Below are 14,048 nucleotides of genomic sequence, written 5' to 3'. Positions count from 1 at the left end.
GTTATTTAGCAATTCCTGCTAGAGGAGCACGTCTTAGCTCCCATGGAAACGCAGCGACGCCACCGGCCTTCAAACCACACGGCGCCGTTTCGCACGGGACACAAGAGATGGCGCAACGAACGCCGCCAACGAACGAGCACACGGCGCCGAAAGCCAGCGTCTTTAGCAGACAATCTTTTCGACGCAAAAGCGCTGGAGCGCGTTCCGCGGGCGGCGACAGTCGCAAAAACAAAACAGGCGCGGTAACAACAAGGAACTGCAGTTCCTTGTCTGCTAAATACGCCGGATCTCGGCGTCGTCTGCTCGTTCGTCGGCGACAGTGGGCGTCGCGACCGCTTGCGCCATCTCTTGTCTCCCGTGCGAAACGGCGCCGTGTTGTTTGAAGACCGCTGGCGTCGCTGCGTTTCCATAGGAGCTAAGCCTTTTTCTCTCTTTACTTTTTCCTCAGGTAAACTCGCTCTTTGCAAATTTTACAAAAAAAAGAAAAAAAAGCACCGTCTGTGGGCAACGCTGTACAAAGTCGTAGCGCGTTAGGTTAAGAAACCGAAATTTCCGGTCGATTTAAAGAGCCTGCCGTCTCATTGAATCACCCAATATATCCTTTCTGTAAGCTCCTGGTGTAGGGCCCCCCTCTCGCACTGCTTGGATAGAAAATGGCGTACAATTTTGATTCATACGATTACCAGTGACCTTCGCGCTTTCCGTATAATAATGTGTTAATAGAGCCTCGGTTCGTTGTGTGTAAATAAATTTCCTCTACCACCCCCCCCCCCCCCCCTCTTTCCCCACCTGCCCCGCCTGGCCCTATCCCATTTCGTTCCCGAATCTGGTACCTCTCGTGTGCGCCTCTCGATGGCCTCCTCTGTTCTTTTTTTTTTTTTTTTTTGTCCTGCTTATTTTTTTAAATTGTGTGAATTTTGCGCATGGCTTGCAGGCACTTTTTTCCGCGTCGCGCTTGTTTTCATTTGGTCCCACCTCCTCTGTGACGGTATGTACATCCCCCACAGTCGTCGCACAGCGTTATGAACGTCGACAATGGCTGTTGCCCAGTTCCCATATTTCCCGAGTCAACTCGCGGCGGCTGGCAGCAGCCAATTGCGTCGTATCAGACGATATCTCGCATCCGATATAAAATCTTGATATCAAGCGCTTTCAAGGTGTTTCTGGCCTTGGTCACTCCCGTTCTGATCGAAGCCGGGCCTCTTCAAGTAAGAAGGTTTCCGCAAAGTGACCCGTCGGCACCTGGGCTTGATTTACGGTGACCACCTTCCTGCTAGTGAAATGCGGGACACGCGGGGCAGAGAGAGGTGCGGGGGGGGTGGGGGGGGGGGGGGGGGGATTTATTAAGACGCACACAACGAACCATGGCTCTGTTAACACATTTATTATTCCGTACTGTTTATACACCTGCTAATTGTATTGCAGTAATTAAGCTCAAATAATTTTCACTACCAGTGATAGATTATTTTGAATGCCAAAGATGGTATATGTGCCGAAGTTGAAAACCTAAAAATCGACTGTATCAGAACTCAATGCATCAAATGGAAACAAGAAACAGTAAATATTTTTCTGGTTATTGTTTCCTGTCAACGCTTACTCCTATCAACATGGTACTACACAAATTTGTAACATTATGATCTTTTTTGACCGTTGCATGTGTGGCTGCATTCAGTAAAAAAAAAACAAGAAATCCACTGCAAACCTTTCGCATTGGCATGGTGCTACACAAATTTGTAACATTATGTTCTTTTTCGACCGTTGCATGTATGGCTGCTTTCACTACAAAAGAAAAAAAGAAAAGGAAATCCACAGCAAACCTTTCGTATTGGCATGGTGCTACACAAATTTTTAACATTATGTTATTTTTCGACCGTTGCATGTGTGGCTGCCTTCACTAAAAAAAAAAAAAAAGAAAAAAAAAAGAAAATCCACAGCATACTTTTCGCATTGGCATGGCAATTTGAAAATAATTAAAATATTTTATGTTTAAACTTTTGGCGAGAACTTTTTCGTACAACATTTTCCCACCAAAGGGAGAGGCAGAATATGGCGCATGCGCGTCGGTCCTCTTGCAAGAACGACAGTCGCTTCCCGCAATGCTTGGATAGATCATAGAACATGGCGTACCATTTCGATTCACACAATTACTAGCGACCTCCGCACTTCCCCCTACCCCGTTGTTCGGCAGCACCGTGAGTTGCGGAGTGAATTTTACGACAGTGTAAAATGCGAGCATTTTGTTGATTTGGGATTTTCTCGCGGGACACGGGACACGAGCCTTCAATGCGGGACAGTCCCGCGAGTCGCGGGACCACTGCGCGGGACGGGTGGTCACCCTTGCTCATAGAGATCATATACTAAATCTAGAGGAAAAGGTCCGCCATTTTCCCATACATTCTGGCTGCCGCTAGAGCACTATATAGCTCCTTCGGAGCAGAGTAGCGCAATCTAGAACGCCGCCTCTCGGCGACTAGTGGCGAACGCCCAGAGGTTCCAAGTGCGGTCAGAAATGCATGGAGAACGTGAGAAAATCGTTGTTTCTTCAGTATTGTGGGGATGTACGGAACGGCAATCGTTTTTGACATAATAATGGAACATTTTAGAATAATTTTCGCTAAGTTTTGTGCCCCGCAAGGACGTGACTTTTTAAAAAAAAATTGCCTGAGCGGCATCATGCAGCAGACGACACGGCGACGTCACACCATTCACGTGACCCGCTCCGGCCAACCCGAAAAGCCCATCTCCGCTGCGAGCAAAAATCGTCTGCTTCAAACGCCATTGACTTGGAAATAACCTTCTCAAAATTTGCACACGCATCCGATATCATTAAAACTTTGGTAAAATGTTTAGTGCTTTACTAAATTCACGACAGACTAGTTTTGAAAAGTGTGAACTCGGAGTACCACGTGACTCGCGCCGATCCGCTCTGTCGGCCATGTTGTCGGCAAAACACGGAGTTCAAAGGATTGCGCTACTCTGCTCCGTAGGAGCTATATAGTGCTCTAGCTGCCGCAAGCGGCGGACCATGCAGGCAGACCCTCTGGGTCCCAAACACGGTTACATCAGCAGAGCAGTTTCGTGAACTTCAACAATCCACGAACTTACCGGTGGAAAGATACTCGCGTTCTTTTCGAAGGTTTCTTTTTGCATAGCGCGCAGATGTACGGCCTCGCGTTAACGCTAAACTAAACCATATACCCGGCTTCGCTGGTGGGGCGCGGCTGGGCGCGGTTGAGGAATACGAAACTGCGCAACCACCAGATTTCCGAGATTTCGACAGAAGGGAAGTTAATGCAGCGTAATGACTTTATTGCTTTTTATAAGCGTTAGAATAGCTCAGAATTTAGTTTACAACGTTAAATTATCACTGTTTATATGCTGAGAGTTTTCACTCTTCGTGTTTACCATGGCAACGTTGCTTTCTTTCTCTCGTGTTCTGTCGCTCTCTTTTGCGATCGTTCACTCGGGACCCAGGATGTCGGCGCTAGAGCACTATATAGCTCCTACGGAGCAGAGTAGCGCAATCCTTTGAACTCCGTGTTTTGCCGACAACATGGCCGACAGAGCGGCTCGGCGCGAGTCACGTGGTACTCAGGGTTCCAGGAGGCGGCCCGCCCTATGGGAGAATACATGGAGATCGACACAACACGGCTGATTAAAAAATGAAAGGCGAGTTCACACTTTTCAAAACTAGTCTGTCGTGAAGTTAGTAAAGCACTAAACATTTTATCAAAGTTTTAACAATATCGGATGCGTGTGCAAATTTTGAGAAGGCAATTTCCAAGGCAATGGCGTTTGAAGCAGACGATTTTTGCTCGCAGCGGAGATGGGCTTTTCGGGTTGGCCGGAGCGGGTCACGTGAATGGTGTGACGTCGCCGTGTCGTCTGCTGCATGATGCCTCTCAGGCAATTTTTTTAAAAAAGTCAGGTCCTTGCGGGGCACAAAACTTAGCGCAAATTATTCTAAAGTGTTCCAAAATTATGTCAAAAATGATTGCGATTCCGTACATTCCCACAATACTGGAGAAACAACGATTTTCTCACGTTCTCCATGCATTTCTGACCGCAGTTGGAACCTCCGGGCGTTCGCCGCTAGTCGCCGAGAGGCGGCGTTCTAGATTGCGCTACTCTGCTCCGAAGGAGCTATATAGTGCTCTAGTCGGCGCACGGGATTAGAGCACTATATAGCTCCTTCGGAGCAGAGTAGCGCAATCTAGAACGCCGCCTCTCGGCGAGTAGCGGCGAACGCCCGGAGGTTCCAACTGCGGTCAGAAATGCATGGAGAACGTGAGAAAATCGTTGTTTCTCCAGTATTGTGGGAATGTACGGAATCGAAATCATTTTTGACATAATAATGGAACACTTTAGAATACTTTGCGCTAAGTTTCGTGCCCCGCAAGGACCTGACTTTTTTTTTAAAAATTGCCTGAGCGGCATCATGCAGCAGACGACACGGCGACGTCACACCATTCACGTGACCCGCTCCGGCCAACCCGAAAAGCCCATCTCCGCTGCGAGCAAAAATCGTCTGCTTCAAACGCCATTGCCTTGGAAATTGCCTTCTCAAAATTTGCACACGCATCCGATATTGTTAAAACTTTGATAATGTGTTTAGTGCTTTACTAACTTCACGACAGACTAGTTTTGAAAAGTGTGAACTCGCCGTTCATTTTTTAATCAGCCGTGTTGTGTCGATCTCCATGTATTCTCCCATAGGGCGGGCCGCCTCCTGGAACCCTGAGTACCACGTGACTCGCGCCGAGCCGCTCTGTCGGCCATGTTGTCGGCAAAACACGGGGTTCAAAGGATTGCGTTACTCTGCTCCGTAGGAGCTATATAGTGCTCTACACGGGATTTGCCACTCCTCCTCACCCACCTTTACTCCCTTGCCCTTGCTTGATCTCGCAGCGCCCCCACAACGCTGATCTTCAATCTCCTCGGCAGGCTGCATCTCCACATAACGCGCGTCTGTTGTCCGTTATTTTAGTTTCGCTTTACGGCCTACAATACGCCTGAATCACGGTGGCCTGATTTCACTGATTCTACACCTGCGATCGTGATTGCTGGTTCCCCGAGCTCGATAACTGCCTTAGTTACTTTGCTTAAATATAATTAATCTTATAAAACACGAAATATCTTACCGCACAATGTCGAAAACTCTCACGCAGCGGTTCGCGTTCAAATTCTAAGGTGCAACACGACAACTTTCGATTTCTAGGCTAGATTGGCTAGATGGCGCAAGCTACCGCCTGTTATGAAGGCTACAACCATTTGCATTAATCGGCTCTGGCCTCTGGCCGCTCTGGCATTGGCATTTAGCCAATCTAGAATCTAGACAATCCAATCCAGGGAAGAAGACGCCTCGTGTGTTGCACTTTTTTTTTTGCTACGCGTGTGTGGCGTCGGTTGCCGCGCTTGTGTGCCTTTCTTTCAATCAGGGCTCGCTCGCTGTTCTACTCCTGTTCTACGATGCTTCTGATGTACTACCTGGACGAGAGCGGCAACCGTGTTTACACGCTGAAGCACGTCTCCCCAACTGGGAAGCCGACACTGTCGGCGCACCCGTCGCGCTTCTCGCCGGACGACCGCTTCTCCCGCTACCGAATCTTGGTGAAAAGGCGCTTCAACCTGCTGCCCACCCAGCAGCCCAAGGAGGCCTGCTAAGCATGGCGGGCCTCGAAGAAGTGGGAATTCCCGGCAGGGAGTTTCTTCGCGAAGCTCTAACGAACTGTTCCGATCCCCTACGCGCAATCGAAGAGTTTCAAGAAGAAAATGGCATCCTGTTGCCGTCTCTCCGTCCGATGTTGCCTTTGCTCGACCTGCACGGGGTCTGCAGGCTGGAATTCCACACGTCCGTGCTCGACGAGCTCAAGGAGCGGCTGCTCCAGCAGATCGAAAACTTGGGCAAGCAAGAGGGCCGCGAGAAGAAGCTACGCGAGCTTCTACAGAAAAGCTTTCCCGTGATCCGGGTGCCTGCGCTCAGGCCGGTCGTCATGTGCATCCTCAAGAACATGGAGCACGTCGACGAGAAGTACCTCAAGCAGCTGGTGAGCGACAAGACGCTCTACAAGGAGTGCGACGTCCAGGTGAGGGCTCTTGGGCTTCGATGGCTACTCTAGGAGAACGTGTCGGGATTTTCGCGTTCTCCCCTTCCCGCCCAGCGAATACACGTGATTCACGCTTCTGGCGGCAGTTAGCCTGGGCGTAGTAAATATGCCATTTACAGCTGGTCACGAGAAGACACTCAGTAATGAGATTACCGCATTGCCACCGTTGTAGGCCACGTGGCGACGTCTCGACTTTTTTTCTCTCCCTCTCTCACTGGTTTGGTGCTCCGAATATTATGAAATCTACAGGATTCCTTCCATATCGCACTATTTCGAAAAAGGATGAGGCAGGGTGGTGTATATATTGCCCATCATTTGCGTGTCTAATTACATGCATGGTGCAGAAACCATCACGCACACAGGTAGACAGCTAGCAATTGTTTGCCTACTAGGCAGTAGATGTCTGCGCACTCATCTCTGTTACATCGACAACGCTGCACTCAAGTAATTCCATGCGGACGGGGCGCTGTTGTCAGGCGCTCACAAGCTGTCTTTGGCACATTTTTTAACGAGGGAGCCTACCCTTTGTGTCAAAGTAAACTAATTGAATTGGATATCTTCAGAAAATTTAATGACTGGAGACATGAGACCGTGCACAATATATATGTTCTTTAAATTCATGACTAAACAGATCAAGCGAATGTTTATACTGCAAAAATGATTCCCCCATATAATCAAAAGCAACTGTTTTGGATTTGTTATGAAGGCAGGGCACAATGCTTTCAAGAAACACACATAGTGACTACTTCTGTTCACTATATCTTCTATAAGATCATAAATGCATGATCATAAATATATCTTGCTCTTGGCCTCTCAACCCTCATCTGACTTGGAGACATCTACATACTCAATGTGCGCCACTGCTAACGCTGATTCCATCCCTCAAGCGTATCCGGTACGCCGACGATGCAAATAGTCATACCCTGTTATAAAAAGAAGTGCAGACGTTGTGCACATAATGATGGCATGCAGTTAATTAGTAAAAATAAATATTAGACGATTCTTCACAAATCAAGACAAAAGATTTAGTGATGGACGGAACCTGCCGAACGCCGAACTTCAAGTTCGGCACATGCCAAACTTTTGAAGGGAAGTTTGCAAAGATTTCGCAAAAATAGGCAAATGTTTGTGCACGCGTGAGAACGCGATGGCGCCATGGATTGCAAATGGATGCCGTGTGCTCATGCGGTTATTATCGTACAGTGTAGTGTACCAGCGGTTATGGTGAGGTGCAGAGTAGGTGACATGGTAACTCTGTGTGTGTCAGCCTTTGTGAGTGTAGTTATCTTCATTATTTTCTGCCTCAAGAACACAAGATTGACCAGAAATTGCTGCAGAAACGACATGGTCCATTGTGCAAGTGACAAATGATGTGGTACATTTGAGATATGATTTTCATTTGATCTTTCCAGTGATGCACGAGGTAGTTGTAACATTGACTGACAAGAACTTTAAAGCTCCCCTTGCCATTGTAGCAATCTTGTTTTCGGCTCGCTAGAAGTTTGGGCCAAAACAAAATAATATTGCTTTTCAATTTGCAATATTTCGCGGTGTTGCACATCCAGCATTCCTAACTCTTCCCATCTTCCTAATTGACTGGTGTGTCCCAACATCAGAAACCGGCATCTTAAAAGTTAAAAACGAGACGTTGCGAATAGGGGACGCGCACTTTCATGCAAAGCTGAAGTGACTCAAATGAAAAAACATGCATATTTGCAATAATACTGTTATCTATTCTGATGAAAGCTCAGCAGCCGTTGCATTCATTTTCGTGCCCGAAACGGTAACTCGCAGAAAAAATAAAAACACAGTGTTGCCACCTTTATTTCAACAATACACACTTGCAGGCTTGCGCTGATGAGGCCTTAAAACCGAAATTCATGTATCGTTACTGCGCCTGCCACTACCCAACTCTATTGTCACACCACTTCTGCAAGAAGTCACTTTAAAATTGCCAGTAAACACACCAGAATGACACGGATGCAATTAGCTTGTAGAATATCACCTTATTTAGTAATACCTGCATCAATATGCATTAAAAAAAGAAAAAGACCTGAAAACATTTTTGGCTTGAATAAAGCATTATGTCACCTTTTAGGTCTGGCAACAATGTATTTTTGCCGAATCTCAATGAGGGAACGAAATATCTAGAGGAACATGAGAATATAATTAAGAAAGGGAAGCTGATAGTTTTGTGGACCTAGGATAGATGGCGGCACTAAAACTTTGTATAATAAAAGTTTTGTTGATGATACCAGGTCTTTGACGCATTTATATTTATGTTGGAACGACAAGATTTATAGAAAAGTTACCTTTTATCGAGCAGGTATTCGCACAACTTGCTTTGTCTTTCTACAAGATTCCCCATTGACGTCACGCCGCGTGTTTCTCATGGCCGCCGCTTGCGGCTGCAGGTCTGGGAATATTCTAAGTTTTGCCTCGCTATTACGCGGCGGAATCGCAACATTTCAATGAAAGGGGGTGTGTTTTCTGTCATTGTGACAAGGTGAACAATATCGAAAACAGAAGATGCCAATTCTTTCAACGTTAAAATCGTTGCACAGCTGCTTTAAAAAAGGAAAATGCGCGTTATAATTCACTGAGAAGTTTTTTTTACTGTTTGAGGCGAGAACGGGAGTTTTGAGGACGAAGACATATAGGGCTAAATTTCAAAAGATATGCACATTATGTGCTGCCTGCCATTGAGAGTAAGATAGGCATCGATGCACAGGAAAGAACAGAAGGATTTCATTGTTCACTGACCACACACGAGGGGTTCACTGTAAAGGGCAAGGAGGCAAAGGAATTGATCAGATGCTAAATCGAAACAACATTCGCAGAACTTGAACTGAACGAGATTGGACTACGCGCTGTGCCCATATGCCAAGGGGAAGACGAGACAATAGAACATGTTGTCTTGAGGTGCACAGGGCTTGCTCCTGCCCTCCCGGAGGGGGCGACAGATTTAGCCGGAGCGCCGGGGTTTGCAAACGAGAATGGAAGGATGGATGATGAGTGCATTTTAATAACTAAGAGGAGATTGAAGACTGGTGGATATTATCTAGGGAGAATTGAATGACGTTCAATTCACTGACATAGCTGGGGACAGGTGGGACAGAGAAAAATTGGAACTCCCTCTTGCGTGGCTCCGGCCCTAAGTGTCCACCCTGTCTCCCAGTGGGCCTGGTGCCGGGCTAACGCCAACTAGGCTTGACCAGAGGAAAATCGGGGACTTCCTCGCCGGGGGTAGAGGTGGGGGTTGATGTTTTTAGTTTTTTTGTCCGATCCTCCAAAGGCCATCCTGGTGATATCCCACACTGCCCGGTGATAGTTCCGAAATTGCAGAGGGTAAGCAAATTGGCGAAGTAAAGAAATCATACTTATTGCTCTTAGCTTCTAAGCTATGTGGAGCGAGCTACCGCCCGTTATGAAGGGTACAGCCATCAGCATCCATTCATTATTTGTCGAATCTTTGGAAAAGTTGGGCAAAAATTTGGCTTTGCTGAATCTCGAGATTCGGCAAAAGTTTGGCCCATCACTAAAAAAAATTGTTGTTAAACACAATGAAAAGAAACGAATACAATTCCTTCACCAAGGCGCGGAGGGGAGAGAGGAGTGGTGATTTGAAGGCGGCGTCACGTGGTTCCAAGATGGCAGCGCCCGTGCGATGAAGGGTGAAAAGGTCTGTAGCAACCACCGACATCCACTCTGTGTGCGATCTGTGATTCGCAACTGCCGAGTCACTTCTCGGTAACTCTTGGGAGCGGCCATCGATTCCGTTCATCCCGTCACAGCTCAGATTTACTTTTTACTGCTTTCTCATTTTCGTTGTCATAGAGCTACACATTTGTTGCTTTTTTGGCGTAAGATAATAACTACCTAGTAATTTTGCCTAGGTCCTTTGAAACCTTACAATGAAAACAAACTGCTACATCAACATGCACTCACTCAAACTTGCATGGTACAGTTTGTACTTGTCAAGCCAAAAGAGGCACAAATTTGCTGCCAGGCTGTCTTGTTTTCAGGTGCTCGTTCGAATCGGGGTGCTGCTTGCTATAAAGAAATGGGTAGTCTCAAGCGGCATTGTTCAGAGCCGCTGCGTAGAGCTCATGGCTGCTGCTGCAAACCGAAGCATTGGGCTGACATGTAGGCTGCATCTTACACAAAAATGTAGGAGTGCCAGATGTATGCCAGCCCGACACGCCATGCATCACTTCCTAGAGGTCACTGATTGGCTTGTCAACTCAGCGACCGGTACGAAAAATCGGTTGGAGAGTAATGGCTGTCGTTTGACCGCCGTAACTCGCAAATGTCCCCCCCCCCCCCCCCCCAAAAAAAAAAGACCGTGTTTTTTTTTTTGCATTATCAGTGTTGTGCACTCAATATTAGAGTTAGCAATGGTGAACACCCCCCTTACTCCCCCCCCCCCCCCCCCGACCAAGCCCTTCGTCAGCTTCCTTTAGTGAAAAAATTTATATACACCAGCCAAACGTTTAGTTTTTGGTGACAATCTAGCCAACATCTCAGCCGTAACGTCATATATCACCCCCCCCCCCCTCCTCCTCCCAAACCTGAAGCATAAATTCACCCCTGACTCACCCTCTCAAGTATCAAGACTTCTTGGAACAGCATTCACTCTTCATTTCCACGATCACCTGCTTTGCATCTGTTTTGTGCGCTGGAACTGACCGAGTGGCCCGTGTGCAGGTGAAACGTCAGATCTGGCAGGAGCACCAGAGCCTGTTCGGGGACGAGGTGCTTCCCCTGCTGTCCCAGTACATCCGGGACAAGGAGGAGGCCCTGTGGTCCGGGCCGGCCGACGTGGCCTTCTTCGGGCCGTCACCCAAACAGCGTCGCCAGGGGCCCGTCCTCCAGAAGCTGCTGGTCATGGTGGGGCGCAACGTGGTGCTCTACGACATGGTGCTCCAGTTCCTGCGCACCCTCTTCCTCAGGACGCGCAACTCTCACTACTGCACCCTGCGCGTCGAACTGCTCATGGCACTGCACGACCTCGAGGTTGGAACTACCCTCTCGGCTAGTGGGGTTAACTCTGAAGCCGTTAAAAACAGCACAGAGCTGAAAGTAGGACGAGCCGAAATACACAAACACAGCTCTGTTCGCGTACTTCTGCTCTTCCTTTGTCAGTCTTCGTGCTGTTTTTAGTTCTTTAATACATGAACAACTCGGCCATATTTCAACAATAGTATAACACTAAAGTCACCGGGTTTTTGTCTCATCCTGCCAACTTGCTCATGTATACCTTGTTTCACCTGAATGGTGCATTCACATTAGAAGCAGATCCGCTCATTCTCAACCGCAAAGCGGGTGGGATCGAGCGGTTGGAGCGCGTTTTTGCCGACCGCTACAGGACCGATTTGCCCGAACCGCGAAATGGCAACCAATCGCAACGCGACGCTGACATGATGTCGGTGGCTTTTGAAACAAGATGACATCTGTTGCTGGGGAGGCGTCCAAGCGCTGTAGTCCTAACGTTACAGCAGACAAATCAGCAATGAAATGTGATGTTCACGTTTGTCACTTGAATCTGCTGCGAAAAGAATTGATTCATAATCTTAATGGGATTCGCTTCAGTGATTTGGTTCGGGTAAGTGTTTGTTTATTATTCCGGGTGCCACAGCCCATTGTTCGCTGCCTTGTTAGTCTTTGCCCGTAGAATGTCGGAACCCGCCTTTGATCGACTGAAATGTCAGCAGGAAGGGTCCACTTTGAAGAAAGGGTTGGGACATTTACTTCTGAGTCAGCAAGGCACTCCCAGCTGGGCTTTGCTTGTAGGCGAACTCGACGGAATCGCAGGCGGGTTTTGTGGGTGCATGTCTCTTTTTTCGCTGCCTGAACTCGTGATGCGTGCGAACATCCTGAAGAAAAATCTTCAGAGTGCCAAAGTAGCAATATCTTGGCTTTGGACAGTGGATTAAAGTGGACTTTGGATGGTGAAACAGGGTTGCCAAATGCAAGTCTCGAAAGGTCACGCGTAATCGCCACGAAACCGCCAACCACCTCTAGGTGTGTCTGAACGGGGTACTCGCGAACTGCATCTGCAAACGCTTCGTAAAGGCAACTCAACCGCTAGTGTGAATGCGTCATAAGTTCAGATGCAGCCGACGCCATGAGCTGATGGGACCAATCAGACAGCTTCTAAAGCGCCCCATCATGGTGTTCGTCATGTTTCTGTATGTGGTCTATCATAGCTGGACCAACCATATACAAAAAAAGCCCGGTGACTAATGCTTTTGATGCTGCTTGATTGGTCCCGTTAATTTGTAGCTTCGGCTACGTCTGGACTTAAGCTAAAACGAAGTATAGCACCGCTGTCGAGCGATGTATTGTCAGGTCTGAAGGAAACATGGGCAGCAGAACACGTCGGTTTCTATTCATGCTGCGCACCCGGAGATCTGTGGAAACTAAAAAAAAACGCTCGGTTGAGATGGGGGCTGAGAGGGTGCGAGACCTACCAGCAGCTCTTGGGCAGTGGGGCTGTGGCACTGGTTTTCACGTGTTTCCTACGACCGACCAGGGTGGGATAGAGATTGGATACGACTGCCGAGTTGGCATTTGGCTGGGACTGGCATTCGGTCAGTGGGAACGTGAGTCTCGATTGAAAGCTGACGCAGCGCTCGTGTATGGTCTGCGTCAAGCACTCGGTGCTTGTAGGCAATATAGAAAAACCGGCACTACGACCTTGCTATCTGGAGGTCTACAGTGATTGGTACGCAACTCCGGCTGGTGTGTTTGGCGTCCTATTCCATTCGTGCCTCGAAAGTGGTCCCAAAGTTGCAACAAAGGATGTCGCAGAAGACTGAGTAATATGCGATCGGACGTTGTGGTCCTGGTGGTTGGCGATAGAAGGTCTGGTGAAAAACAAAAGGCGGGGAAGAATAACACAGTCGCCGTCGTCGTGCTGTCCCAACTCCTTGCTGCCGAAGCTTAAGTGCTCTGTCGAGCTTGAGAGCAACCTGCTGCATGACATCACCAGGATTGCAATCGGCAAGAGAAATTATGACGTCCACGGGCGGAAATTTGGGGAACCACTTTTTCGCATGCGGTAGACATACCAATCGGAGATGCATTTCAGGCATCATAGCGGTTCCCACACTCACAGCCACCATCTCTGCTGAGCATTTTTATCAGTTCCAAGGAAACTCCAGGAGGCAGAGCTTGTATTAAAAGCCATGCGTTCTGCCCTTTGCATTTCATTTCGCCTTAATAGTACCTGCAGTATGTGTGGTGAAGATGGTTGTCCTTGTTAATCGAGTGAAACATGGCTGTGTATTTTGCCCAGGTGCATGGCAGGTGAACCAAATCTGCCAGTTGAGTATTGAGACTTCCAGGCACAGGGCTGTGCTTTGTACAGCAATAATGTAAAATGCACTTTTAAGTAGATCTCTTCCCAGTGTCTACAAAGTCAATCATGTGATCTAAGATACTCCCTCTATGTGCATAGGCAAGAATTTGTCACTGGTCGAAATTAATACGCATTAGGGCAGATCGACCCCGATAATCTGAATTAATCAGCAGTTCATTGCAGAGGCATACCGGATGTCCTTTGTTGGTTTGGAACATAAAGCCTAGAAATTTATATTTGTTTATTTTAGGCAAGACATGGTAAACAACTATCTCCTGTGAAAAATTTGATATGTCAGGGCAGAGCTTGTCGAGTTCTTTCTCTTCTTTCTGATTGTGTATGCATTTGCGGCACGGTCGTAGAGTGTCTTAACATACTGCAGTTTTATACTCTGTTGCAGCTTAAGAAACGCAGGACAAGATCCTCGTGCAAAGCCCTCCTCTTTTTCCACTTTAGCAGAGTGAATACTGGAGAGGAGGTGAGAGAGGAGGCAAGTTCTCACTGGCGTTCGCTCTATGGAAGTGGAAACAGCAAGTGCTTTGCGGGTGGAGCTCGTCCTGCTTCCCTGAACATGCAAC

General features: G+C 47.8%; 1 protein-coding gene across 1 annotated transcript in view; it reads left to right on the top strand.

Annotated features, from left to right (window-relative positions):
• The first annotated feature begins 5,319 nt into the window (after window positions 1-5,319).
• LOC115320819 (negative elongation factor B) overlaps window positions 5,320-14,048 on the top strand; it is a 35,626-nt gene continuing 26,897 nt past the window's right edge. Inside the window, exons 1-2 of the mRNA XM_029981037.4 lie at window positions 5,320-6,086; window positions 10,815-11,123. Of these exons, the coding sequence (XP_029836897.1) occupies window positions 5,667-6,086; window positions 10,815-11,123 (729 nt within the window). The 5' untranslated portion in view covers window positions 5,320-5,666. The remainder of the gene's footprint in view (window positions 6,087-10,814; window positions 11,124-14,048) is intronic.

This window comes from Ixodes scapularis, unplaced genomic scaffold (assembly GCF_016920785.2).
Source record: "Ixodes scapularis isolate PalLabHiFi unplaced genomic scaffold, ASM1692078v2 PGA_scaffold3__209_contigs__length_174095766, whole genome shotgun sequence".
Lineage (NCBI taxonomy): Eukaryota > Metazoa > Arthropoda > Arachnida > Ixodida > Ixodidae > Ixodes > Ixodes scapularis.
Note: the sequence above shows the minus strand (reverse complement) of the source record. Positions and strands in the feature narration are given on the sequence as shown.